Genomic DNA, 27,149 nt, shown 5'->3' with positions numbered 1-27,149 from the left:
GGGTTCAGATTCTGAATTCCAAGTTCTACATTTAGAATCTTGAATCCAAAACCAGATTCCAAATTCTGAAGTGGATACCTCCCCAGCCATTTGGATTGTCTGAGGCTCGCTCAAGCCCCCGCCTCTCTATGTGTCCCAAAGAACAGTTTTTATGTTTTAAATGGTTAATTAAGGAAGCATCTTTATAATATCTTCAGTGAGCCTCTTGACCCCTAGAGCTTGCTTACCATCCAGCCCGTAAGGCAGCATTGGCCGACACACGCAGGGCCCCGGTGTGTGCCTGTGGTCCTCTGCTAACACCCTCCATCAGTTTAGCGAGATGTAACGTCCCTGGCCTATGTGCTTGTTCCTTAACTATGTCACTCCATTATCTCAGGCAAAAAAAGAGGATACGCGGACTTCCTTTCCTTTAAAAGTGATCTGGTTTTGTTGTCTTATGACCAAATTATTTCTCTTTTTTTTAAAAGGTTCACCAATTTTGCTGAACGCCTCACTGCTGGTCATTCTGGGTGTGTTTCCAGTGCTCAGTGTCCTCTTTCAGTGCTTGCCCTCACTTGCTGTGCCTCCTTCAGGAGAATTTTCTTCAGTGGCACGTTGTGCTAGGGCTTGCTGGGCAAGCTGCAGAGGCCCCTGGTGACAGGTGAGAGGAGTCCTGCTTGCCAAGTGGACAGCCCCACCACCTCCTCTTCCCAGAAGGCAGTGTCCACTGTGACTTCTAGTTTGCTTCTCTCATGTCAGCTTCTCTAAAGTTGAAGAGTCTTTTAAACTCTTCCCTGAGTCCAGTCATCTCACTTCCCAAATATTCGCTTTCTGCATGCCTTCCCTTCTCAATTGTTCTGATTCTAAATTGTGTTGTTCTTTCGTAGCTCCTACCATTTTGTTTCCTTTTGGCTCCCTTTGAAATCTTAGACTGTGGTTTTCATCTGTTTCTAGCATGCTCTTCTGAGGTGCTAACTGAATTCAATGACACACACCCTTCAGCGTGGGTTAGAAATTATTCCATGAGCCAGCTCCAAAGTTTATTTCAAGAATTAGAAAATGAACAAGTCCAATCCAATCTATATTAACAAAGATAAGAGATCAACTTATGAATGTGCAAACAACTAAATTGAGAGCAACTGAGAACTGAGAGTTACCTGCTTCCACATTTCAATGTTTGTCTATACTGCCTCTTTGGAGTTTAACCCAAGTCTTTACTTACTCTTCCAATACCTACAGTTACTTCCACGCAAGAGTAATAAACTTACCAGTTGGGACGCCTGGGTGGCTCAGCAGTTGAGCGCCTGCCTTTGGCTTAGGGCGTGATCCCAGATTCCCAGGTTTGAGTCCCACAAAGGGGTCCTTGCATGGAGCCTGCCTCTCCCTCTGCCTGGGTCTCTGCCTCTTTCTCTGTCTGTGTCTCTCATGAATAAATAAATAAAATCTTAAAAAAAATAAAATAAACTTACCAGTTGACTATTTAAATAAGTGATGTGATATTTATTTAAGAAAACAAAATTAAATATATTTTTGTGTAAAACCCACCATTGGTTTGGTATTCTGTGGGTCCGCACAAAAATGAAGAAAGACCAAATGTAGCAGAACATTAAGTGGGAAGTGGATTTAATGGAGGTCAGCAGGGGATCCCTGGGTGGCTCAGCATTTTGGCACCTGCCTTTGGCCCAGGGAGCGATCCTGGAGTCCTGGGATCGAGTCCCACATTGGGCTCCTGGCATGGAGCCTGCTTCTCCCTCCTCCTGTGTGTCTCTGCCTCTCTCTCTCTCTCTCTATGGCTATCATAAAATAAATAAATAAATCTTTAAAAAAAAATGGAGGTCAGCAGAAGAGTGATTCCAGGTAAGAAGTCAGTGGGAGAAAGGATAAGGACACATTCTCATCTAGCACTTGGATTTCAGGAGGTGCCAATGTGGTCAGAGGGGGCCCGGTCAGTGAGGGAAAGGCTGCATGCACCACCCCACCTCCTCCCCAAGCTGGCCAGGCTGCGCCCCACCTGACCCCAGAGCCCCTGAGTCAAGAACTCACCTGGCTCTTCCCTGTGCTTGGACCCTGTCCTGCGGAGCCTCGGTGTGCACAGCTAAACCTGATGTGGACAGGTCTTTGCAAAAACACCACCTCTGGATCAGGTCTATCCTGGGTGTATTGAAAACCTCAATGTGCCCGGACCCCATGTTCTCGTCCTGTTCCCCTCTTTGTTTCCAGAGCATGTTTCACCTGTGGGCATACCAAAGCATTTCCTGGTGCCCAGTTCCCACTCTGCCCACTGGAAACAAAGTCTACTGCATGCCTAGCACCTAGAACAGGACCTGGAATAAGTAGGTCCTCAATAAACATCATCGAGTTCCACAGGAGGAAGTCTTCCTGACTTCCATGGGTACAAGCAGCCATAGAACAGAGAGTGGTGTCAGGAAGCAAGGTGAGTCAGGGCTGGCTGGCTGGGGCAGGCTGGAGTTGCAGGAGGAGTGGCCAGGGCAGCTCCTCATTTCACCTTCTGGGCACTTTCCTTGTGTGTTTGCTTGGCAGGCCAAGAAGAGGGATGTGCTCACAGATTCAAAACCAATTTCCATACCCCCTAGAAATGGGTGAGAACTTCAGTGTGCATTTGTGGGACCAGTCCTACATCCCCCCACAGGCCAGGTGTCACAGACTTGCAGAGACTTCAAAGTTCCAGGGACGAAAGAGGCTCCAGAGCTGCAAAGGGGTGACTCAGCCTCATTGTTCTGTGTGTCTGAAAAATCAATTGGGTTCAAAGTAAAAATATTTATTTAATGAGCAAAAATGTGTGGCTAATTGTTTTTTAAAAGCACATCACTTCCCGCTCCGTGAGATTGAAAAGGGTCCTTTGAAGAAATATTTACAGGGATTGCGTCCTGAACCTGAGTATTAGAAGTTACCGGAGCACACAGCCCATAAGCCACAGGAGGTTGCACGGTCTTTGCCCTGGGGCTGCCCTTAGAGTCCAGAGGGGGCCCAACAAGACCCTGGAGGTCTCTCTGCAGGGGCACACAGGCGTGTTTAGGGGCTGGCAGTGGCCGAGTTTCACAGTTCTTCTGAGACTTGGTTCCCTCTCCTGTAAAATGGGTGTGGGAGACTGGGATCTTCTGTCCATGGGATCCTCTTGGCTACTGACCAAGACAATGCATGCCACCGCCCACCAGGCCTGCATGGTGGACTCTGCCCCGGCAGGGCCTGCGTGTCTGCAGGACTGCTGTGGCCCTCGGAGATGTGGGAGGACGCGGGCACCCTGTGGACGTGTCCTAGCACTCGCCACACGACAGGCAACCTAGGCCAGGCCCCACCGCACAGCATCCTCAAAGATAAAGACAGCTGGCCATCTTGGGAACGTGGGTCAGACCCTCCGTGTCTGTGAACATCCGTTTTCTGCACGTGAGGGGACCAATTAAGGAGACTTCTGAGATCCTTTTGTGTTTCAACTTGCTACTGAATTTGGAACGTGTGCCTATGGGTTTCCTGTGGCTGCTGTGAGTCTGAGGTCGAGTCACTGGGGGTTGAGCTCTCTCTGGAGGCTCCGCGGGGGTCCTTCCAGCTGCCAGTGCTCCAGACACTGTGTGTGTGTGTGTGTGTATGTGTGTGTGTGTGTGTGTAGGGGGGGCTCCCAGCCACCGGCCCTGCCACCTCTTCGTGCGTGTGTGTCTGTGTGTCTCCTTTTCTGCCTGTCGTGGGATTGCCTTCACAGCCCTCTGGATAATCCAGGATAAATCCCTCTCAAGAGCTTTAAATTAATCTCATCATTTGCCATAGAAGGCATAGAGGTTCCAGGGATTTTACGTGGATTTTGTTGGAGTGGGGAGGGAGAGGGAGGCGGGAGGAGTACTTCTGGTTCTGTGAAAGTTTCCCCAAAATAGCCTTTTCTGGTGCAGACCATGAGGTCAACTGTGAGCTTTCTGAAGGCAAGACCCTGAATTCCTGCTGTATCTCCTGCACGTATCTGTCATGATGGGTGTGGCTGGGCCTTCCACTGTTTATCTTTACTTTCGTAATCACCTCGAGAGAGGCAGGCGTGCAGGTGTCCGGCTGCAGGAATTCTCACTCCCTGTGCAGTAGGGAAACCAGTCCACCGAGTTTCCAGTTTGTTTGTACCCAGCCCTCATCGGCTCCACCATCTGCACAAACCACCTGCACTTGGCCAGGCTGCACCCACACTGGACCTGTGCTCCACCCAAGGGCAGAGGCAGGGATTGCCCACCCCACCAGGCCCTTCCTCTGGTACTGGGCCTTGGGGTCTGGGAGGTCCTCTCACCCCTACTCCTCTGCTGGCAATGCCCACCTGCTCGCCCCCCCACCCCTCCCCAGGCAGAAAGGGAGCCCCTGTGCCCTGCCCACTGTGGCTCAGTCTCACATCACACATGGCCTGTGCACACACGGTGCTCCCTGACACCAGGTGGGAGTGCAGCAGGCAGCAGCAAGTCACCAGTGGCCAAGAGGCTAGAGCCCAGTTCAGGCACCTCTGCAATGCTGATTTTACCCTCACTGTCCCCAAGTTAAGTGCTGCTGACTGCAGGCATCACACCTGTGTTCAAGGGCATGGTGCATACTGCCTACATTGACTCTTTTTTCCAGAAAATCAAAACCTTGCTCCCAAATGCCACTCCTTGTGCTCACTTCTCAGCAGCCAGCAGTGTCGCCCCATAGAGATGCAGAGAGCTTCTGTATTCTCTGTGATGGAAACAGGCAAAATTGAAGAGGCGGGGAGCCACTGGTTCCTTCGAAACCCTGCTGATTATTTTTAGAGATGGGGAAATCGGGGTCCAGAGAGCAGCTTGCCCTGGCCACACAAGCTCACTGGCCTGCCCGAGGCACTGGCTGCTTCACAGGCTGGCTGTCCTGCCGCCATTGTCCCTGCCTCCAGCTGCACTGGTCAACCAGAAGAGCTGCGCCTCACCCGCGTTCCTGCTCTCCATGCTGCCCCGTACAGTGGATGTGAGCCACAAGCCACACAGGGGGCGGCATCTGACCTCTCTCCCAGCGTTCGCCAAGCTCTGCCAGGTGGTGGCTCTGAACCCAGCAAGGAACAGCGTCCTGCTGGGGGCAAGGTGAGGCCACGGTCTGCGGGGATCAGTGTTGGCTGGGGCGGGGGGCACGCTCTCTGGAGTGGTTAGGGTGGATGACCCAGGCTCCTGAGCAGAGGACCAGGATGGGGAGTTCTGTGTGGCCACACTCTGCCTGGTCCAAAGGCCCCTGAGCCCTGTACTCACTAGAGCCTCAGAGGTGGGGAGCAGGCTGCAGACCCCAGATCTGACAGAGGTAGGCTTACTCTCTCAGCCCTGTAGCTCTCCTTGGCAGCTAAGCAGGTGAGTAGGTCGTGGGAGGGGAGGCAGGGGGGGAGGGTACAGGGGCAGTTCCCACTTGGAAGATGCTAGGTGCACGGTGGTTATGGGGTCCAGTGTGCCAGAGTAGACCTGTGTCCCAGATGGTGGGCAGGGCCCCTGATCTCCAGGTGAGGGTCATGGCTCAGAGGCCCGAGGGGCTCACAGGCCTTCCCTGTAGGGAGACTGTGCCAGTTGTCCGTGTCCCCACTTCCAGAAGGAATTGGAAGTCACCCTCTTCTTGAGAAATCTTGGTTTTCAGCTCTGATGGGTGCAGGAGTGGCTCAGGGACACCAGGCACCCACCCTATGGTTGGAGGTTCCTGGGCTAGGGGACGCTCCTGGGCTCTGTGGGTGGGGTGTGCAAGCAGGGGTGTCTGGCTGAACAGGGAGGGACAAATCATGCCCAGGCCCTGGGAGCTGTGCTGTCGCCGAGCTTTAGGACAGAGGTTCGGGCACTGGTGGTGAAGCTGACTTGCCCTGCCGCAGCCATCCTGCCTATTTCCTTGAGGCCTAGCATCTCATCTGACACCTGAACCAAACGGAATGTTTACCAGCTCTCACAGGCCCTGCCTATGCTCCCGAGGCTGGGCCCACTGGCCCCTTCTATATAGACACTGGCGTCTCGGCCCCAGGGCCTAGAGACACCCACTGTGCCGATAACCCATGAGGGGCTGTCTCCAGGCTGAGTACCACAGGGGCCAGGGCCCCACTCACCCAGGAGAGCTCCCCTGGAGCTGCAGGTTCTGCCAGTAGAGGCCTGGCACCACCCTTCCCAGAGTCACGTGCGGTGGGTGCTTGCTGAAAAAATCATGTGGAGTCCACACAGCTGGACTTGCTCCGGGGCTTGCTGTGGCTGCCACAGCGGGTCACACCAGCCTGCCTGCAGAACCCCCACCTTGTCCCCGTTGCTGACTCCCCTGCACTGCACAGATGAGAGATAGCACCACCCCATTGTCTGGGTTAGGGTTAGTCAGGTATGAGGTTAGGATTCTCACATGAGCCCCAAAACCACCCTTGACAGTGTTACCTTAAACCAGTGCAGACAGGGCCCAGGCCCCACCTCAACTCACACTGAGGAGATGGTGGCTGGCTGAGGGACATGCAGACAGTTGGCAGGTAGCAATGCTACTCCTGGGGTTGGAAGCTGCCCAGGGGCTAGGCTCCTGGGTTCACATGTAAGGATGCAGCAGCAGCTACCCTCCCTCAGAGGTTCCTCCAGGAGGAAGAGCTGGTGGGATGGGGAACAGGGTGCTGCCCTGTCCGCCTTCCCCCAATGTGGCCCTAAAGAGGCACCTGTAGCAGGATCAGACTGCAGCCCTACCCCACAGAGTCTCTGAATGAATGTATTTGTGGGGTGTTCACATCATCCCGGGTGGGAGGCGTGTTCCACCACCAGGCTGGGGAGGGCTGTGTGTGGGAGGATTTGTGACTGTGAGCATTACATGTGCACATGTGTGAGGACTTGGGAGAGACCACTGGGGGCTCATCTGTGTCCTATGAGAGCCCCTGCATGCAGGGGGCTTGGTGCAGAGGCACGGGTGCTGAGCTGTGCTCCAGGCTGACTTCGATTTCAGTCTATCTCCTGCCAGGGAAGAACGTGGTGCTGGCTTATATCACAGGATGAGGGGGTGCCTCACGGCAGCTGACAGGACTCCCTAGGAGCATACAGCGGGCACCCCTCAGCCACACTGGCTCCCAGGGCTGGGCCCAGCTCCCCTTTCTTGGGGAGAAGGAGAAACTGCCCCACTTCCCTTGTAAGCACACGGCAGGTCTCCACCCACCTGCACCCCTTCCCTGACAGGGACTGTTATCGTTTAGTAAATGTCCAAAGGTCTCAGGCCACTTGCACCCTAGAGGACCCCTCAAGCTGCTCAGACCCCCGGGCATAGGTCCATCCTCAGGTCACTCCACAGCTCTTCAGAAGGAACTTCAAGATCATACCCCACTAGATTTATCACCACAAACAAACAGAGAGGTGGAATGTCCAGAACAGAAGACGGGTTGTCTAAACCTGGGTTTAATTCATGACCTAATGTGATCACTAAAAATGACATTTAATAGATGATATTGAAGAATATTTAGTGACATAAAGAGTTCATACAGAGTAAAAATATATGTGTGTCCACATATGAGAATGGTCAGCATGGTCTCAATGTCATAAAACATACACAGACTTGGAAAACACACTAGAAAGATCCAGGTGAAAATGTTAACATGGTCATCTCAGTGTGGCCGAGTATTTAGCCTTTGTTTTCTGGCATTTTGCGTCTTTTCCTCAATGAATATATAGTACCTCAGGAAGCAGAGGACAGGATTGTTGAGGTTTGTTGGCACTTCCATTGTGATAGAAACACTGACTCTGTGTGGTGCTGTTCCACTATCTTCACTCCCCCCTAAGTGACTGCTGCTGCAGGAGGGAGGGGTCTGTGCCCTGACTCCCCTGGGGGGCGGGTGTTTCCGAGGCCAGTCTTTGTCCAGTTTCTAACTCTGTCCTGCCTGCACAGAGTTCCACTCAGCTGACCTGCTGTGGTGACCGCTTGCTGGGCCTGGGACATGCCCAGATCCCTGGGAAAGGAAACACAGGCTACCTGGAATGGAGTCTCTGTCAGTTACACGACAACCTCATGGCACCTTGGCCATGTCAACACAATCCCACAGCACCCCAGCCAGGTCAACACAATCTTACAGCACACTTGCCAGTTCAAAAGATGTTGCACCAGTGCAAGGGCTGTGGGAGGCCAGGTCCGAAACTCTGCGTGGCTCAGCAACCCCACCATGCTGTGCACCCCCATACTCCTCCCCAACACGCCCTGCTCAACAGCCCCCTATGCTACTACCCAGGCAGTGAGATGCCAGCTGACTTTGCCAACAGGCTGCTCATATCTTGGGTAGCAGATGGGTCCCTAGACACCAGGACAGGGGGTAGGGAGGGGGTGACCCCATGGACCTGGCTGGTTGGGGCACATTGGGACCTAGAACGGGGTCTTCCCTAAACCCTGATGATCTCAAGTGCTTCTCACGATGCTCCGTAAAGATCCTAGAGGGATGGTCAGCGGAGGAGCCACGGGCTGGGACCCCAGACGTCATTGCCCACGTGCGGGGCCCCCAGGTGGCGCAGGGACCCCACGGGCTGGCGGGCTTTCCCGGGGAGGGCCCCGCGCCCCCTGAGGGCAGGGCTCCCTGCGAGCCTGGTAGGCCCGCGGGCGACGGCTCGCCCCGCCCCCGCCCCCGCCCCCGCCCCCGCCCGGCCCCGCCCACTCCCGACCCGGCCCCGCCCCTCGCGGATCCCCCGCGGCCCCACTGCGCAGGCGCGGGCGCAGGTGCGTGCCGTTTGAAAGTATGGCGCCTGCGGGCCCGTGGCTGGTTCTGTGTGAGGAGAAGATCCGGGAGAAGAGCGGCCTGGCGCCTCACCACGACCTGGGTGCGCGGCGGGGGCGGCGGCCGGCTGAGGGAGCGAGCTTCCCCCCCGGCGTCCGCCGACGGGGTCGGGCCAGAGGCGCGGCGTCCTGACGCGCTCTTCTTAACCGTCGAAGGAGCCGTGAGGGCCCTAGTGGTGGGGGAGGGCGCGGGGGGAGGGAGGCCCTGTGGTGGGGAGGGCGCGGGGGGAGGGGCCCTGTGGTGGGGGAGGGCGCGGGGGGAGGGGCCCTGTGGTGGGGGAGGGAGGCCCTGTGGTGGGGAGGGCGCGGGGGGAGGGAGGCCCTGTGGTGGGGGAGGGCGCGGGGGGAGGGGCCCTGTGGTGGGGGAGGGAGGCCCTGTGGTGGGGAGGGCGCGGGGGGAGGGGCCCTGTGGTGGGGAGGGCGCGGGGGGAGGGGCCCTGTGGTGGGGGAGGGAGGCCCTGTGGTGGGGAGGGCGCGGGGGGAGGGAGGCCCTGTGGTGGGGAGGGCGCGGGGGGAGGGGCCCTGTGGTGGGGGAGGGCGCGGGGGGAGGGGCCCTGTGGTGGGGAGGGCGCGGGGGGAGGGAGGCCCTGTGGTGGGGGAGGGCGCGGGGGGAGGGACCCTGTGGTGGGGGAGGGCGCGGGGGGAGGGACCCTGTGGTGGGGAGGGCGCGGGGGGAGGGGCCCTGTGGTGGGGGAGGGAGGCCCTGTGGTGGGGAGGGTGCGGGGGGAGGGGCCCTGTGGTGGGGGAGGGAGGCCCTGTGGTGGGGAGGGCGCGGGGGGAGGGGCCCTGTGGTGGGGGAGGGAGGCCCTGTGGTGGGGAGGGTGCGGGGGGAGGGGCCCTGTGGTGGGGGAGGGAGGCCCTGTGGTGGGGAGGGCGCGGGGGGAGGGGCCCTGTGGTGGGGGAGGGAGGCCCTGTGGTGGGGAGGGCGCGGGGGGAGGGGCCCTGTGGTGGGGGAGGGAGGCCCTGTGGTGGGGAGGGCGCGGGGGTGGGGCAGGGGGAGAGGAGCCGACTCCTCTGAGACTCCTCTGAGCGGTTCGGGGCAGCCCTACTGGGTCCCTGGACCCAGAGGTCGTAACCTGAGCAGAAACGAAGAAGAGCACTGACGACCCTTATGGGTTTGTTTTATTTTTTATTTTTTTACCCCTAAATAAGGCGGTTTGGGTTGGCTTTTAGAACAGCCTTGAACCAGCAGCCTTCGTTCGTTCGTGGAAGAGCTGGCCCTGCGGTTCCTCTCCGCAGGAGCATCCTCTGTCACGGAGGATGCTGGTCGGCAGTTTTCTTTCTGTCCTGTTTTTCTCTGGTTTTGGCAGCAGGGTAAAGCTGAGTGCTTCCTCTTCGGTGTTCTAGGACAGGTCGGGTGGAATTGATGCTCATTCTTCCTTGATGGAGTTTTCCCGTGGAAACTCTGTGGCCTTGGAACGTTCTGTGTTTGAGGCTTTTAAATTACAAATTTAATTTATCTGTTATACAACTCTTCTTACCAGTTTCTTCTCGGGTGAGGGAATTATGGCTGGGATCTGTAAAATTGATTTTTCTCAAAGAAGTTGTTGAATTTATTCGTATAGAGTTGTTTGTCATGCTCCTGTGTTAGCCTGTTAAGGTCTTGGGTTCTGTCCTGAAACCCTAAACCCTTCTTCCATACTGCATGTTAGTCATTTCTGTCTTTTTTAGAGTTGGTAGGAGTTTGTGAACTGTGTGTATTAATCTTTTCATTGAGTCACTTTTCAGTGTGTTGAGGTTTTCTCCGTTGTATTCATAGATTCAAATTTCATTGATTCTGTTCTTTATTATTTTCTTCTTCTCACTTCACATTTATTTTTTATTCTTTTGTAGATTTTTTAAGGGGGGTAGGGGGAAGAGGAGGAGAGAGAGAGAGAGGCGGTGTGGGGGGCTTGTAGAGAGAGAATCGTAGCAGGCACCAGGACTAGCACAGAGCCTGAGTAGGGGCTCAATCCCACAACCCTGAGATCATGACCTGAGCCAAAGCCAAGAGTTGGGACGTTCAACCAACTGAGCCACCCAGGTGCCCCGCCCCTTCTTTTGTAGATTCTTGAGGTGAGAGTTTAGATTATTGATTTGAGGCCTTTTAATTTTCTAGTATAAATATTTAGTGCTGTAAATTTTTCTCTAAGCACAGCTCTAGCTGCATTCACAAATTTTGTTATATTTTCATTTTCAATATATATTTTTTAAAAAAACTATTTATTCATGGGAGACACAGAGCAGCAGAGACACAGGCAGAGGGAAAAGCAGGCTCCCTGTGGGGAGCCGGATGTGGGACTCAGGCCCAGGACCTCAGGATCACTCCCCTAGCCAATGGCGGATGCTCAACTAGTGAGCCACCCAGGTGCCCCAGTTCAGTGTATTTTTAGACTTTTTAGACTTACTCTTTGACCTGTGGATTATCTGGGAGTGTTTTCTCATTGTGTGTTTGGAGATTTTCTTTTTTTCATTCTGTTACTGATTCTAGTGTGATTCCATTATGGTCACAGTACATATGCTGTATGATTTTAATTCTTTTAAATTTGTTGAGGTTTGTTTTTGCTCCAAGATCTGGTCTGAATTGGTGAAATGTTCCAAGTGCACTTGAATAGAATGTACTCTGTTGTTGGGTGGAGTATTATGTAAGTGTAAGTTACATCCTATTGGCTGATGATGATCATTTCTTTATCCTTGTTGATTTTCTGCCGAGCAATTGTGTTAATTACTGGGAGGGGAGTGTTGAAACCCCTAATCCTAATCATGGATTCATCTGTTTCTCTTTTCACCTCATATGTTTGAAGCTGTGCATTAGTATTTAGGATTTGGAGTGACCCTTGTAACTACGCAGTGTACCTGTTTGTCCTTGAGACATCTACTAGTGTAGCCATGCCAGCTTCCTTTGGATTCGTTTTACGGGGCACATCTTTCCCCATTATTTGTAATTTAATCTTTAAACTTAACCTACATCATTACATTTGAAATAAGGTTCTTGTAGATTAGTGTGTAGTTAGTTCATTTTTATTTACTCTGCCAACCTCTGTTTTTTAGAGCGTATTTAGACCGTTTACATTAAATGCAATTGTTAATATGTGAGGGCTGAAGCATGCCACTTTATTATTTTCTTCTTTTGTTTCCCTTTTCCTGCCTTTCTATGGTTTGAGGATTTTTTTTAGTGTTTCATTTGAGTTATCTATTATATTTTTGAGCATATCTCTTTGTATAGTGTTTTTAGCGGTTGCTTTATAAATTGCAGTGGATTTGTATAATTTAATACACTCTACTTGTATGGCCATTTTACCCCTTCATGCAAAATGTCAAAACCTTACACCCATTGTTTTCTTTGGTTTTCTTCTCCTTTATAATTTAGTTGTCTTAAATATTTTCTCTGTATTCCTTGAGAACCACATTAATCTTTTTTTTTTCTTTTATGGTCGTCCACAATTTTAAATTAGAAGGAAACATTTTTAGCTAGATGTTTACCTGTTTCATTATTTTTTTCATTTCTGATGCTCCAGGTTTTCTTCTGTTATCCTTCCTTTATGTTTGAAGTTTTCTGTAGCAATTGCCTTAGGGCAGGTGTACTGGTGACATATTGTCTTGTTTCTTCATCTGAAAATATCTTTGTTTCACCTCAGTACCTAAGACTCTTTCTTTCAGCACTTGACACTCCAGAAATGTGGTGCTCCTTCCTTCAGGCCACCTCCGTTCTGAAGGGTAATCCCCTCCCTGCCCTGGGAGTTGTTTTATCTCTGTGGGTCACACCGTTTCTCTCTGGTTGCTTTCGAGATTCTTTCACTGTTTTTAGTTTTTAGAAGTTTATTTCTGATGTATCTGGGGGTGGCTTTTTTTTTTTTTTTTGTCTTTATTCTGTTTGGGGTTTTCTCAACTTCTTGAATATGTAGCTTTATGTCTTTTGCCAAATTTGATAAGCTTTCAGCCATTATTTCTTTAATTGCTAGAATTTTTTCTTAGTTGTAATGTCTTTTCTTTCTCTTCTTGGAACTCTAATTGGAACTGCATTGGAACTTTGACAGAAATGTTAGATCTTTTTCCATGGACACTTGAGGCTCTGCTCTTTATTTATTTTTGTCTGTTTTCTCTCTGCTGGAAAAATAGTACAATTTTGATCAATATCTTTGCATTTACTTTGAATTTTTTTCTTCTGTCATCTCCATTCTGTTACGGAGCTGCTTCTGTAGGGTATTTTTTATTTAGTTATTGTATTTTACATTTCTAAAATTTCTTTTTGTTTCTTTATGTCTTCTGTTTTTTGACCAAGGTCCCGTTTTATCATTTGTTTTAGGAGTGTTGATAATTGTTCATTGAACTACTGCTTTAAAACTCTTGTTAAATAATTCTGACTTCTGTCATCTCCATGTTGGTGTCTGTTGATTGTTTTTTCTCATTCAAATTGAGTTTTTTTTTTCCAGCTTTTGGTCATTTTTTTATTATGTCATGGACATTTTGGGTATTAGGAGGCTGTTCCTGATTTAAATCTCATTACACAGTATTGGCACTGAGTGGGCACTGCCTTGTTTCTGAGGTGGTGACAGGCTCCTGTTGCTCACATAGCCTCCATAGATGCTTGTGGGCCACCTCCTGGCAGCCCAGCTGGAGTTGTAGTCAGGGTCCCTTCGCATAGTCCCATCGCTGGCCACTGTGCGTGGCAGGTGTATGGAGCTAGTGTGGGGCTGGTGTCAGGAGCATGTGCTGCAAGCCCCCCATCCTGGTCCTTCTACCCTGGACCACAGGCTTACCCTTACATGTTAGAGTCCATTGATGGTTCTGGGTTGCTAGCTTCTTTGGCACTTGGATTGGGATGTATAGAAGACCAAACAGACAGCCCTGAGACCAATGCAGGGCCCTCACTGCGTGACATTTCTTGAGGTCCCTAGATGTGGACCCGTTCCACACACTTCAGAGTTGTCTGGTGCTTGGTTTATGCATTGTTGTCCAGGGAGTTAGTCATAATATGTGAGTAGGAATAGGGTGAAATGGTTTTATTCTGTCTTTTCTGGAAATGGAGGCCCACAGACCAGTTTTAAATTAAATTGAGATGTGTTTTAAAACATTGGTGTGCCCAGACCCAAACTGTCTTTTTGATTACAGAAACTTAACTTTGTAGCAACATTGACTTCATGGTCATTTACTGAGTGTGCCATGCAGAGGCATGTGGTGCATAGAGCATGCACTGTGCCCTCGCCTGTGACTGGCATGAAGCAGTCGGGTTAGCTAACCAGTGGGTTTCAGATTGTGATCTCTAAGTGAAGGCTGCATGGGCAATGGAGTTGAACAGCCAGCTGTCAAAGTACGAGCCCACTTAGGAGGGTATTGGTGGTGGGAGAGGGTTTGAGGGGAGAAGCAGAGGGGATGGGCAGCAGGGCAAGGGCTCAGAGACATTTTGAAGGTAAACAAGCTAAAACCTTAGCAATTCGTCTTTACCGGTATTCAAACTTTGAACGAGTTACATTATTTTCATGATTTTTTCAGATTCTGAGGTTGCTATAGCTCACTTTTATTACAGTAATTTATTTCCACTAAAAAGTAAGGTTAAAAAAAATAAAAAATAAAAAGTAAGGTTAAAGTCTCATCATTTTCTGTTCTTAGCTGAACTTCGGTCATTATCTATTCCTGGAACTTACCAAGAAAAGATTACTCACCTAGGAAATTCCTTGATGCATTTAACGGGTCTAAAATCATTAGACCTCTCACGCAACTCCTTGGTGAGCCTAGAGGTAAGTTTTAGGTTTGTTTCCTAAAAGAATATTAATTGCTATCAGCAGTGGAAAGTACATTTATGGTAAAAAAAAAAAAAAAATGCAGTCTGTTTTATACCTGTGCTTACGTGTAGGCCGTATGCTTAACCACAGTTATAGGCGTTGGGTTTTTCTCATGCATCTCATTACGTCTTTAAATGACTTTAACAACCAGAAGTCCTATCTCTGATGAAAATAGTTGTATCTTTAAAGGAACTGAAATAAGGCCTGAAGGACTAGTGTGTGTGTCAGTCATTACCATCCCTGTCTCAGCTGTGCTTTTCTTCATCCACATTCTGCACTTCACATCTGTTCATAGTCTGACTCTTGGTGGCCTCAGACCCTTGCGTGGCGGTGCCATGAGTGAGAGGCTTCCTGCAGTGTTGCTGATGTGGGTGCTTGGTCCTCGTAAGCAAGGAAGAAATCACCCAGGTGATGGCAAGTGGGAAAGTTGTGCAAACTTTCTGCTCATGACTTCCTGCCCCCTTCACAGAGTGTGCCCCTGACATGGGGTGGGGGCCCTGCTCAGAGTCACCTGTGAGTCTCAGCCCAGTTTCCCCCTGTGCTGGGTCATCTCTCAGTCTGTGCAGCTGGTTTCTCATCTGTATGGTGGGAACAGTAATAGCTCTTACTCTGTGGTGTGAGGTTGTGTGTCACACCTGGATTGTGTGCAGACTGAATGAAATAGTGAGAACTCAGTAGATACAGGCCATCCTCAGTGCCATTAGGACTGTTGTGAATGTGACATGTCATGCCGAATGGCCATTTCCAGTGTGAGACACGGAGCCTCCTACCTAGAACACTTCTGTCTTTGTGCTCTTCCTGGTAGTGGCATATGGCCATTGCAGGTGCATTTGTTAAGTTGGTGTTGATTCATATTGATGGTCCGTTTCAATGTTTGTAGAAGTGTGAACTGATTCTGCATTTTGTCCTGTTGACAGGGCATTCAGTACCTGACTGCGTTGGAAAGTCTCAATCTCTACTACAACAGTATCTCCTCATTAGCAGAAGTGCTTTGGCTCCACTCCTTGACGGAACTCACAGATGTGGACTTCCGGCTGAACCCCGTCGTAAAGAATGAATCTGATTACCGCCTTTTTGTTGTGTACATGCTCCCGAAGCTCCGGCAGCTAGGTAGGTGACATGGCTATGCTCACATCTTTGCTCACAGGAGCACTAATAGGTGTTCTCTATGCTAGAAGTTGATTTTCTACTCCTCTGGTTGAGTCCCTGTGTCTCAGGTTGAGTCTTGTTGGAATGGTGCCTGGCAGGAGGGCAGGGAGCTCTGGCCACACAGACCTGCTGAGGAAGGCCATGAGCACAGGTAGGGGCCAGGCTGCACGATCATTTCTGGCCCTCCACTTTCTAGCTGATTGGCTTGGATATATTCTCTGAACGTCTGGTGCCCTTTCCTTGCCTGGCTCCCTGGGCTTCATCTCAGGCTCACTAGGCAGTTGGATTCTACCTGGTTTCACATCCACCTGGAAGGTTAGATACAGGAAGAGAAGTGTATGTGCCATACCCTCTCCCAGAGGATAGGTATAGGAGAGTATGAGGTTCTTTTGGCAGGTGTAGACACCTACTGGCTTAGTAACCCATGTCCCTGAAGAAACAGATCTTTGTGTCAGGCTCACAGGCCAAGTTTCTGGAGTGCCCACCAGCCATGCCCAGTTGGGAGGGTCTGCTTGGGGAAAACCATAGTGGCACCTTCCCACCCACCTCCCCGGCTACCAAGAGTTGTTTTATCCATGAGCATGTGGCTGGTGGCCCTGCCAGTGCCTACCCTGTGTCACACGTCCAGTGCTAGAGCATGGAGGAGAGGGCCTGGAGCCTCATGCCCACAGTCCCATGTGAAGAGGGTGTAAGTGCTGAGTAGTGGCGGTGTGAGCATGTCTGCTGGAAGGGCAGTGTTCTGTGTTCTCAGTGATCAGTGTGTCCTCAGTCCTGAGGGCCAGTTCACTGCTTGGTGAGGTTGGGGGGCATTCAGGTTCACTGCTTGGTGAGGTTGGGGGGCATCTTCTGGGTGCTGACCTAATGAAACCAAAGTAAAACCCAAATCACAGCAGCACTTGTCAGGGAAGATACTCCACTGTTCTTGTGTGTGGTAGGTACTGAACTGTGGGCATACTGTGGCTCCTGTCCTGGCAGTGTCCATCCAGTGTCCTGGAGACTCCATGTTTTACATCTCTTGGCTGTGAGTAGATAGATTCTCTCATGAACACCTTGCTGCACGAGTCTGTGCTGGCTTCTCTCCCAGGGCCTCTCCCCCACTCTGCACTGGTGAACTGTAGGCTCTAGGGAGCCTGGCCACTCTGCTAGGCCACACCTGCCTGGGCCTGGGCATAGGGATGGGCTGTGGGTATCAGTGACCAACTTCCCTATTGGCACACTGGTTATTTTCAAGCCTACTTAGAATTTCAGTGTTTAGTTTTAATTTTTAGGCATTTAGGAGGAGTAAAGGCTGATGTTCTTAACTTCTTTGACTGTTTAAGTTATGAATAGTTGAATCTGGTTCTTTTTCAGAAGCATTATTAGTCCATATTATGGGAAAATCTTGCCATTTCCAATCCTAAATCATTATTTTACCTTTGTTTTAAAAGTTTTAGATTCAGAATCTTACAGTGTTTGTGTGGAGAAGGGACATAAGAAGGATACCTTTAGGTGTGCAAAAGGAACACAATTGAAGGTCAGAGTCCTGTGGGAGTCCCAGAACCCTTAGAAGGCTCACTCTACCCAACAGGGTACCCAGTGCTCCTTTTGGAAGCATATACACTAACAGGGTCCCCAGTAAGATCAGAGCCATCACGGGTTCCAGGTGAGAAGTTGAGAGCCCCTGGAGGAGTGTGGACAGAAGAACAGCGAGGGGAGCATATGGGGACTCAGTGCTGGGGGCTGTGGGGTCTGGGAGAGGAGAGTATTGCAAAGTCAGAAGGGGGTATAGATTTGGGGAGAAATGCGTTTGCATTGGTTTTAACTGTGTTGAGTCTGAGTGTATAGTGGGACAGTCCAGAGAAGTGTACTTAGAGTAGGGGATTTGGAACTCACTCAGAAGTGAAGCAAAGGCTAAGTGAGTAGAGCTGTGTGTTAGCCATCAGGCAAGTGTCCAAGCCATGAGAGATGGCATCTCTCAGGCAGTTGTGTCTTGAGGAGGGGAGCTCCTGGGGTGTCCCACGTGCAGCAGGGCATAGCCCCCAGAGGCACTTGTGTATGATTTGCACAACTCCTTTGTTTTCCACTTTGACAGTGGTTATTGATTTGTTATTCATTTGCTTTTTGTAATGGTATACTTTTTGGAGTGTGCCATAGATTAAATGCTCTTTGCGAAGCAGGTTTGGAATTTAACCATTGTAATATTAATTCTGTGGTGGGATGTGTTAATGGTCCAAAGCATTGACTTTCTTTTTTTTTTTTCTTTAAGATTTTATTTATTTGAGAGACAGAAAGCGAGCACAAGTAGGGCAGGGGGGCAGCAAGGATCAGAGGCAGAGGGAAAAGCAGACTCTCCACTCAGCGAGGATCCCGTTGTGGGGCTTGATCCCAGGACCCCAGGATCATGACCTGAGGTGATGGCAGACACTTCACCGACTGAGCCGTCCAGGTGTCCCCAAAGCATTGACTTTTGATGTTGGGAACCATCTTAAACCTCAGATATTCTAAGGGAAGACCGAGGAGTAAGAACTAAGTAGAGGCCTTCTGGGGCACACATGTGGGAACAGTTGAAACGTTGGAACTGAGGATGTAAACCCTAGGCCCAAACACGTGGCCACGACATCCTCTCTTTAACATGTTCGGGACTCTTATCTACAGAGACAACTCACATGTGCTCAGTGTGGTTCAAGAACCTCATTGGGTACCCAGAATGTGTATTAAAAGAAGGTGAACGTGCTGCCAAGGAAGTGCCTGTTTGTGAATTGCATGTGGATTTCTTTTCCTATGGGCTGCAGGCTGCCTCCAAAGTGTAGTGTCTGAGGAGTAGCTTTATGTGAGTAGGCCAGCCCTCTCGGAATCAGTCCTCGGCATCTCTGGGAAACCAAGTGTAGCCACACAGCCCAGCATTCCTTCACTGGGTCGACCCAGTGCCTATGGGGATACTTCTGGCAGGGCCGGCCGGCCCCAGGGGATGGAAGGTCTGTGAGCAAGTGGTGGCAGTCCCAGCCAGGTGCAGTGTGCTGCAGGGTGTGCGATAGAAGCATCCTTATTCCCAAGGGGAAGGTCAGGTGCTTCAAGGGTTCTGGGAGGGACTCTTGTGGGGCTTGGGTCATTGGAGCCTGTCACCTGCTTCATGGTGGTGGCTGCTGATTTCTCTGGCATTTTATCCCTAGATGATCGTCCTGTGAGAGACAGTGAGCGGAAAGCATCCCGGCTACAGTTTGCATCAGAGGAGTCACTCAACTCGAAGCAGAGCTTCCCAGCCGTTTTCACAGCCGGAAGGTATGAACAGAAGTGGTTATTTGAACATTGAGAGGAGCTGTTCAGACTCTCCTGTTAGTAGACTGTTTACCTAAAAGATATAGACTTCTGTGTGCTGATTGCCACTTCAAGGGGAGCTGTCCAAAAGAGGAAAGGGAGCACTCAGATGCCAGTGGGGCTCAAGGAGATGGTGGGACTGTGTCTCTCGCCCTCTCTTGTCCGTGTTTTCCATAGTTCTTTTTTAATATTGAAAAGTTTATTAAAGTAATACATGTAAAATCAAATAGTGTGAGAGGCGTGTGATGAGAAATGACAGCCCCTTACCGCTGCCTCAGCCCCGTCCTCAGAGACAATCATTGGTTGCTTCTGCAGTTGTTTCTGCTTGCAGGTTTTGTTTGAGTTGCTCGCTCATCTCCAAACATGCAAACACATCACCTTTTATGGGTGTGAGCACCTTAAGCAGTCACTGACCCCTGCCACAGGCCCTTCCTCTCTGACCCCAGCGGTACAGTCCATGGAATATGATCCTTTTTGTGTTCTCTGCTCAGTGTCTTGTGGCCGTGCTGGCTCTGCCAGATGTAGTTGAGCTGTGGGAGTGGGATCTTTTGTCTGCCTATGCCCACTTCCGTGCCCCCTCCCAGCTCCTGTCAGCTCCATTGTTAGGTTTAACTGTACACTGTGAAGGTTAATAGTATTTAAATGTGTTCTGAAATCATAAAGTGTCTTTGTGGTTTGCAGGTTGATTTTTAAGGCAGTATTTATATTGCTTGTAATGTGCTACGATTATATGCGCTTATACACCATTTTGTTTGTCTGGAGCTTTTAATGGTTTTCTTCTTGCATTAAGTGCTTTAGCTCATCCTTAAATTCCTCTGATGGTGTGGTTGACCAATTCTTTTTTGAAAAGGACTGGAGAGTGAATGATTTTGGTTTTGTGGACCACATGATCTCGTTCTCAACATTTGAATTCTACCTTTGTAGCATGAAAGCAGCCATAGGTAATACTTGAACAAATGACTGTGTTCCAATTAAACTTTATTACAGAAATAGGTAGTGGGCAGGATTGGACCTGTGGCTATACATTGCCAGTTTCTGTTCCAATGTCTCAGGATCAATTTTAAATCCTTGGGGTCTCCTGTTCCTCAGATCCCCTTTAGCCCCCACTCTCCTTACGTCCCCATTCCAAACTAGGTTAATTACTGTGTAGACAGCTATTCCTGTTACCCTGTGTGATGGTCTGGATGTTCGTGGCCCCTTAAATTCATATATTGAAATTCTAACCCTCCTAGGTGATGGTGTTAGGAGGTGGGCGTCTGGGAGGTGATTAAGTCATAAAGGTGGAGCCTCATGAATGGGCTTGGTGGCTCCTAGAGAGACAAACCCTACAAAGTTTCCTAGCCTCTTTGATTATGAGTCAGGTAGTATCAGACCTCTGACTGTTGTTCAGTATTTTGGTGGCTGTTCTGAGTCTTTTGCCTCCCTATATAAATTATCAGTTTGTCAATATCCATGAAATAACCTTGCTGGGATTTTGACAGGGATTGCAATAATTCTTACGGATCAAGTTGGGAAGAACTGACACCTTGACAATATTGAGTCTTCGTCTCTGTGAGCATAGAATATCTGTCCGTTTATTTATTTCTTCTTTGATTCATGTGTCAGAGGTTTGTAGTTCTCAAACAGATCTTGTACGTGTTTTGTTAAATGATACATAAGCTGTTATTTTTTGGGTGCTAATGTAAATAATAACTACCCTATTTCATTTGAAATGCCATTTGTTCATTACTGGTATGTTGGAAGAGGTTGACTTCTGCATATTAACCCTGTGTATTAGTTTTCCTATTGATGTGACAAAGTTCCACAGACTGGGTGACTTAAAGTAACAGAAATTTGCTGTCTCACAGTTGTTAAGGGTAGAAGTCTGAAATCCGGGTGTTGGAGGAATTGATTCTGTGTGAGAGAATCTACTTCATGACTCTCCTGGTAGTCTGCTGGAAATCTTTGGTGTTCCTTGGCTTGCAGATACATCTCTCCAGTCCTCTGTTTTCACATGGCTGTCTTTTTTCTCCTCCTGTCTTTTCACAGAATCTCTCCTTTTGCATGTTTGCTTCTGTATCCCAGTTTCCCCAAAAGATACCAGTCAGGTTGGGTTAGGGGCCCAGCCTAACCTCCTATTAACTTGATTACCTCTGTAAAGACCCCATTTCCAAATAAGGTCACATTCTGAGGTACAGGGTTTTGAGACTTCATATCTTGGTTGTGGAGGACACAATGCGACTCATAACTCTTTGTATTTGATAGCCTTGCTATCATTGCTTATTAGTTCCAGGAGATTTTTTTTTCCTTGTTTTTGGTTGATTCTTGGGGGTTTTCTACATAGGCAATCATGTATCTGTGACAAAGTCAGTTTTATTTCTTCCTTCCCAATCTGTATACCTTTTATTTCCTTTTCTTGTCTTACTGCATTAGCTGGGACTTCTGGTATGATGTTTAAAAGAAGGAATGAGAGGGGCCACCCTTCACCTGGGTGGCTCAGATGGTTAAGTGTCTGCCTTCGGCTCAGGTCATGATCTCTGGGTCCTGGGATCGAGCCCCGTGTTGGGCTCCCTGCTCAGCACAGAGCCTGCTTCTCCCTCTGCCTGACTGTCTGCCTGCTTGTGCTCTCACTCTCTTGTTCTCTGTCAAATAAATAAAATCTTTTTAAAAAGGGGGGGAGGCCATCCTTGCCTTGTCCTGGTCTTAGCAAGGAAGCAGCTAGTTTCTCACCACTGAGTGTCATGTCATGTTAGCTGCAGGTTTTCTTAGATGTTCTTTATCCAGTTGAGGAGTTCCCCTCTATTCCTAGTTTGCTGATCACTGTTATCATGAATGGATGTTGGATTTTGTTAAATGTTTTTTCTGTATCCGTTGATATGAGCATATGAGTTTTCTTCTTTATAATCCGTTGATGTGATGATTACATTGATTTCAAAATGTTGAACCAGGGAAGCTTCAGTGGCCCAGCAGTTTAGTGCCTCCTTCAGCCTGGGGTAGTGATCCTGGAGACCCGGGATCGAGTCCCTGCATGGAGTCTGCTTCTCCCTCTGCCTGTGTCTCTGCCTCTCTCTCTGTGTGTCTGTCATGAGTCTTAAAAAAAAAAAAAAAAAAAAAAAGTTGAACCAGCCTTACATTCCTTGAATAAATACCACTTGGTTGTGGCATATAATTCTTTTGTACATGGTTGGATACAATATACTAATACTTTGTTGAGGATTTTTGCATCTGTATTCATGAAAGCTATTGGCCTGTAGTTTTCTACATGTTAAAATAAGGATGGCCAAATTGAAGGACTTAGGAAGTATTCTCTCTGTTTCTATCTTCTGGAGAGGTTATAGAGAATTCATTTAATTTAATTTTTTAAATTTTTTTCTTTCAGGGACGCCTGGGTGGCTCAGTGGTTGAGCGTCTGCCTTGGCTCAGGACATGATCCTAGTTTGGGGGCGTCTGCCTTTGGCTCAGGACATGATCCTAGTTTGGGGATCAAGTCCCACATCAGGCTCCCTGTGGAGCCTGCTTCTCCACTGCCTGTGTCTCTGCCTCTCTATTTCTCCGTGTCTCTCATGAATAAATAAAGTCTTAAAAAAAAAAAAAGAACTTTTAAAAGACTAAGTTTAAAAAAAAAAATTTTTTTTCTTTCAGTGTTTGTTGGAATTTACCGATGAACCCATCTAGACCTTGTGTTTTAAAGGGTTATTAATTATTGATTCAATGTCTTTGATATATACACATCTATTCAGATTATCCATTTCTCCTTTTGTGAATTTTGATAGAATGTGTGTTTCCAGAAACTGGTCCGTTTCATTAGATTATCAGATTTGTAGGCATAGAGTTGTTCACGGTATTTCTTCATTATCCTTTTAATGTTCATGGTATCTGTCATCACAATCCCCCTTTCACTTCTGATATTAGTAATTTGTATCTTTTTTTTTTTCTTATAACCTGGCATACAGATTTTTCAATTTTATTTGTAAAGAACGAGCTTCTGGTTTTGTTGATTTTTCTTTGTAGATTTCCTGTTTTCAATTTCATTGATTGCTGCTCTAATCTTTATTATTTCTTTTCTTCTGCTTACTTTGGATTTGATTTGCTCTGTTTTTCTAATTTCCTAAGGTGGAAGCTTGGATTATTGATTGTAGATTTTATTATTTTCCTTACATATGCATTCAGTGCTATGAATTATATTCCAAGTAGTGTTTTCACTGCATCCTACAAATCTTGATATATTTAATTTAATTCAAGATATTTTTAAATTTCTCTAGAAATTTCTTGACTCATGCCATATGTTGTTATCTAGCCATTTGCTTTTTAATTTCCCAAATATATGGGATTTTCTAGTTCTTTTTCTGTTACTGATTACTAGTTTAATTCCATTGTGGTCTCAGAGCAGATATTCTATGAATTCTTCTAAGTTTGTTAAGATGTGTTTTATGGCTCCCAGTGTGACTTATCTAGCTGAATGTTCCATGTAAGCTTGAGAAAAATGTGTAGTCTATTGTTAGATGAAGTGGCCGGTGGATGTTGGTATGTCTAGTTGATTGGTGGTGCTCTTGAATTCAACTGTGTCCTTTACTGATTTTCTGCCGGCCAGGTCTGCCCATTTCTGGTATAGAGGTGCTGAAGTCTCCAGTCTCCAGTGGACTCGTCTGTTTCTCCTTGTAGTTCTGTTAGTTTTTGCCACGTATATTTTGGTGCTCTGTTGTTAGGTGCATACAGGTTAAGGATGTTAATGTCTTCTTGGAGAATTGATCTTCTCTTTTTGTAATGCCCCTCTTATTCCTGATAATTTTCCTTTCTTTGAAGTCTATTCCATTTGAAATTAATGTAGTTATTTTCTGCTTTCTTTTGAATACTGTCAGCATGATATACTTGTTTTTAACCATTTACTTTTTATCCGTATATGTCTTTATATTTGAAATGGGTTTCTTGGGCAGCCCGGGTGGCTCAGTGGTTTAGCGCCACCTTCAGCCTAGGGCTGGATCCTGGAGACCCGGAATTGAGTCCCACGTCGGGCTCCCTGAATGGAGCCTGCTTCTCCCTCTGCCTGTGTCTCTGCCTCTGTGTCTCTCATGAATATAATAAATAAAATCTTAAATAATAAATAAATAAATAAATAAATAAATAAATAAATAAATGGGTTTCTTGTAGGCAATGTGTAGTTGGTTCTTGAATCTCTTAATTGGAATGTTTAGACTATTGATGTTTAAAGTGGTATTGATAGAGTTGGATTTATATCTATCTACTATGTTCATTCTTGTTTTCTTTGTTCCTTTTCTTGTCTTCTCTGTTTCTTCCTTTTGTGGTTGTAAATGAGTGTATTATTCCATTTTCTCTCCTTGGTTAGCACATCAGATATACTTACATTTTTACTTTTTTTAGTGGTTGCCCTAGAGTATGAAGGAGACCTTCACAACTACTACATGCCCACTTTCAAATACTATTGCAGTACTTCACAAGTAGTGGTAATACCTCCTACTAACAAAACGTTCCAAATTCTACTCTCTTGTCCCTTGTATTACAGATGCTGTCATTCGTTTCACGATGCATAAGCTATAATCATGCATCTAATATGTGGGCACCCATAATCAAATATATTGTTGTTGTTATCTGTTAGATCAATTAAGAATAAGATAAAATAAAAATTTTTATTTTATTCCGGCTCTAATGCTCTTCCTTTCCATATAGGTTTGAATTTCTGACCTGTATCATTCTTCCCTCTAAAGACTTAACATTTCTTTTTTTTTTTTTTTAATTTTTTATTTATTTATGATAGTCACAGAGAGAGAGGCAGAGACACAGGCAGAGGGAGAAGCAGGCTCCATGCACCTGGAGCCCGATGTGGGATTCGATCCTGGGTCTCCAGGATTCTGCCCTGGGCCAAAGGCAGGCGCCAAACCGCTGCGCCACCCAGGGATCCCAGACTTAACATTTCTTATAAGGCATGTCTGTTGGCAACATATTCCAATTTCTGTTATTCTGAGAAATCCTTTATTTCTCCTTTACTTTTAAAGGATAATCTTGCAGGATACCAAATTCTAGGGTGGTAGTTTTTTCTTTCAGTAATCTAAATACTTCACTCTTGTGTTGCTTACATGGTTTCTGAGGGGGAGTCAGATGTAATTCTTGTATTTATTCCTCTACACAGAAAATGTTTTTTTCCCTTTGGCTTATTTTAGCATTTTTTTTCTTTTCCTTTGATTTTCTACAGTTTGAAAATGATATTCCTTGATGTAAATTTTGGGTGTTTATTTTGCCAGTATTCTCTGAGCTTCCTGGATCTGTGGTTTGGTGTCAGACATTAATTTGAGGAAATTTTCAGACTTTAAATATTTTTTATGTTCCTTTTTCTCTTTTCTTTCTGATGTTCTTCTTAAGCATGTGTTACATCTTATGGTTGTCCCTCAATTCTTGGGTATTTTACTGTGGGGTTTTTCAGGCTTTTTCTTTCTTTGTTTTTCAGCTTTGGAGGATTGTATTGAGCTATCCTCAGGCTCAGAGATTGTGCCCTTGGCTGTGTCCAGGCTACTGATGAGCCCATCAGAGACTTTCTTCATTTCCCTTACAGTATTTGATCCCTAGCATTTCTTTTTGATTTTTTCTTAGAATTTCCAATTGTCTGCTTAAATTTCCCATGTGTTCTTGTATGTTGTCTGCTTTTTCTATTAGACCTCTTAGCATTATTACTTAGAGTTGTTTTAAATCCTAGTCTAATAATGCCAGCATTACTGCCATATCTGAGCTCTAATGCTTCCTCTTCTTTTTCAAGATTGTTTGGCCATTTGGAGTCCCTTGAGATTCCAGATGCATTTTAAGATGTGTTTTTCTGTCTCTGCAAAAGATGTCATTCAGATTTTAATAGGTATTGTACTGATTCTTGTAGGTTGCTTTGGGGCGTATTGACATTTTAACAATGTTAAGTCTTCCAGTCCATGAAGATGGGATGTGTTTCTATTTATTCATGTCTTCTTTAATTTCTTCCAACAATATTTTGTGGTTTACTTGTCCTTGACAATCTCAAGGCTGAACTATCACGGAGTTTAGAGCTCAGAGTGCCTAATAGATGACAGGGTGCAGCCTCATGATCTAGAGGTGACATGGAGACCCACAAGATAGAAATGTGTCATGTGTCAGGTTTCTGTGGGCAGACCTAGAAAGAGAACCCAAGTCCCTTCCCTCTGCAGTGGGCAAGAAAACTCTTAGGAGTAGAAAATAGTGTTGATTTCTGAAAGTATAATCAGATATCGTAAAACCAACATTCATAGTATATGATTGAATGTTATCTTGAAGAGATTTTGTAAGCTGCCTGTGTTGGAAGTGAACTCCCTTTGTGTGTGTTCGCATTCATTTGGAGGGTCACCATTGGTAGGGATGTTGTATTATAGAACACTTTATATTCAGTCAGTGTGGAGAGATTTCACTTAATATAAAGATAGAAATTTGGAACACCAAATTTAAAGGAACACCATAGCCTTTAAGTTTCTTGATCACGTGTGTCTTAAAGGAACACCATATCCTTTAAGTTTCTTGATCACATGTGTCAAGTTGCAGATATGCTAGGAAGAGAACACACTAGGGGATATCAGAATAGGAGCTTTCTGGAACTTTCATTCTTGAGCAGACCCTACTGGGGTTCCATACCATGTTCAGATGGCATGGCGACATTACAGGGCCTTCTTTTCATCAGTGCCTGTCCTGGGGAAGTCCTGCATTGACTTCTTTAGTAGAGGCACCCAGAGCTATTTTCTGCTGTGCACCAGCTCCTCCTCCCTGGAGACCTTGTGGCCGTGCTGGCAGGGCACTTGTCTTCCTTTACAGGGTCCATGTGCACTGGTGCGGGATGCAGGCTTGAGCGACAGCACTGAGTTTGCTTTTCCTTGCAGACTGTGTCACTCTAGGGCCATGTGTGCTGACCCCTCGGCCAAGAAATGCTTGGTCATGGATGCAGATGACGAGGCAGTCCTGAATCTCATCGCTGAGTGTGAGTGGGACTTGAGCAACCCTCCTGGGAGCACAAGTTCCAGCCTGAGGGAGCAAGAGACTGACCTCCATAGTTCCCAAGGTAGGCTTCTACTCCACCACAAGGGCCCAGGGGGCCCAGCTTGTGCTGGGGGGCTGGTGATCTCTGGCTCCCCAGCACAAAGCTGTGCTTCCAGAAAACTCACCTTTATGTACAGAATCCTTGTGAAGTCTCTGAACTTGTAACTACCGGTAGTTTGGATTAGAGAATTGTGATACCTGTCAGTATATTAAGTATATTGTTCT

General features: G+C 47.5%; 1 protein-coding gene across 4 annotated transcripts in view; it reads left to right on the top strand.

The window, feature by feature from the left end:
• The first annotated feature begins 8,615 nt into the window (after positions 1-8,615).
• CEP72 (centrosomal protein 72) overlaps positions 8,616-27,149 on the top strand; it is a 52,906-nt gene continuing 34,372 nt past the window's right edge. For 3 of the 4 annotated variants that reach the window (XM_077879678.1, XM_077879680.1, XM_077879677.1), the window contains exons 1-5: positions 8,616-8,747; positions 14,293-14,420; positions 15,383-15,575; positions 18,764-18,872; positions 26,768-26,946. In XM_077879678.1, coding sequence (XP_077735804.1) covers positions 8,666-8,747; positions 14,293-14,420; positions 15,383-15,575; positions 18,764-18,872; positions 26,768-26,946 — 691 coding nt within the window. In that variant the 5' untranslated portion in view covers positions 8,616-8,665. Of the gene's footprint in view, positions 8,748-9,680; positions 9,819-14,292; positions 14,421-15,382; positions 15,576-18,763; positions 18,873-26,767; positions 26,947-27,149 lie in introns of those variants that run through there. The other variant, XM_077879679.1, reaches the window with a different exon arrangement.

Source organism: Canis aureus, chromosome 31 (genome assembly GCF_053574225.1).
Source record: "Canis aureus isolate CA01 chromosome 31, VMU_Caureus_v.1.0, whole genome shotgun sequence".
Taxonomy (NCBI): domain Eukaryota; kingdom Metazoa; phylum Chordata; class Mammalia; order Carnivora; family Canidae; genus Canis; species Canis aureus.
Note: the sequence above shows the minus strand (reverse complement) of the source record. Positions and strands in the feature narration are given on the sequence as shown.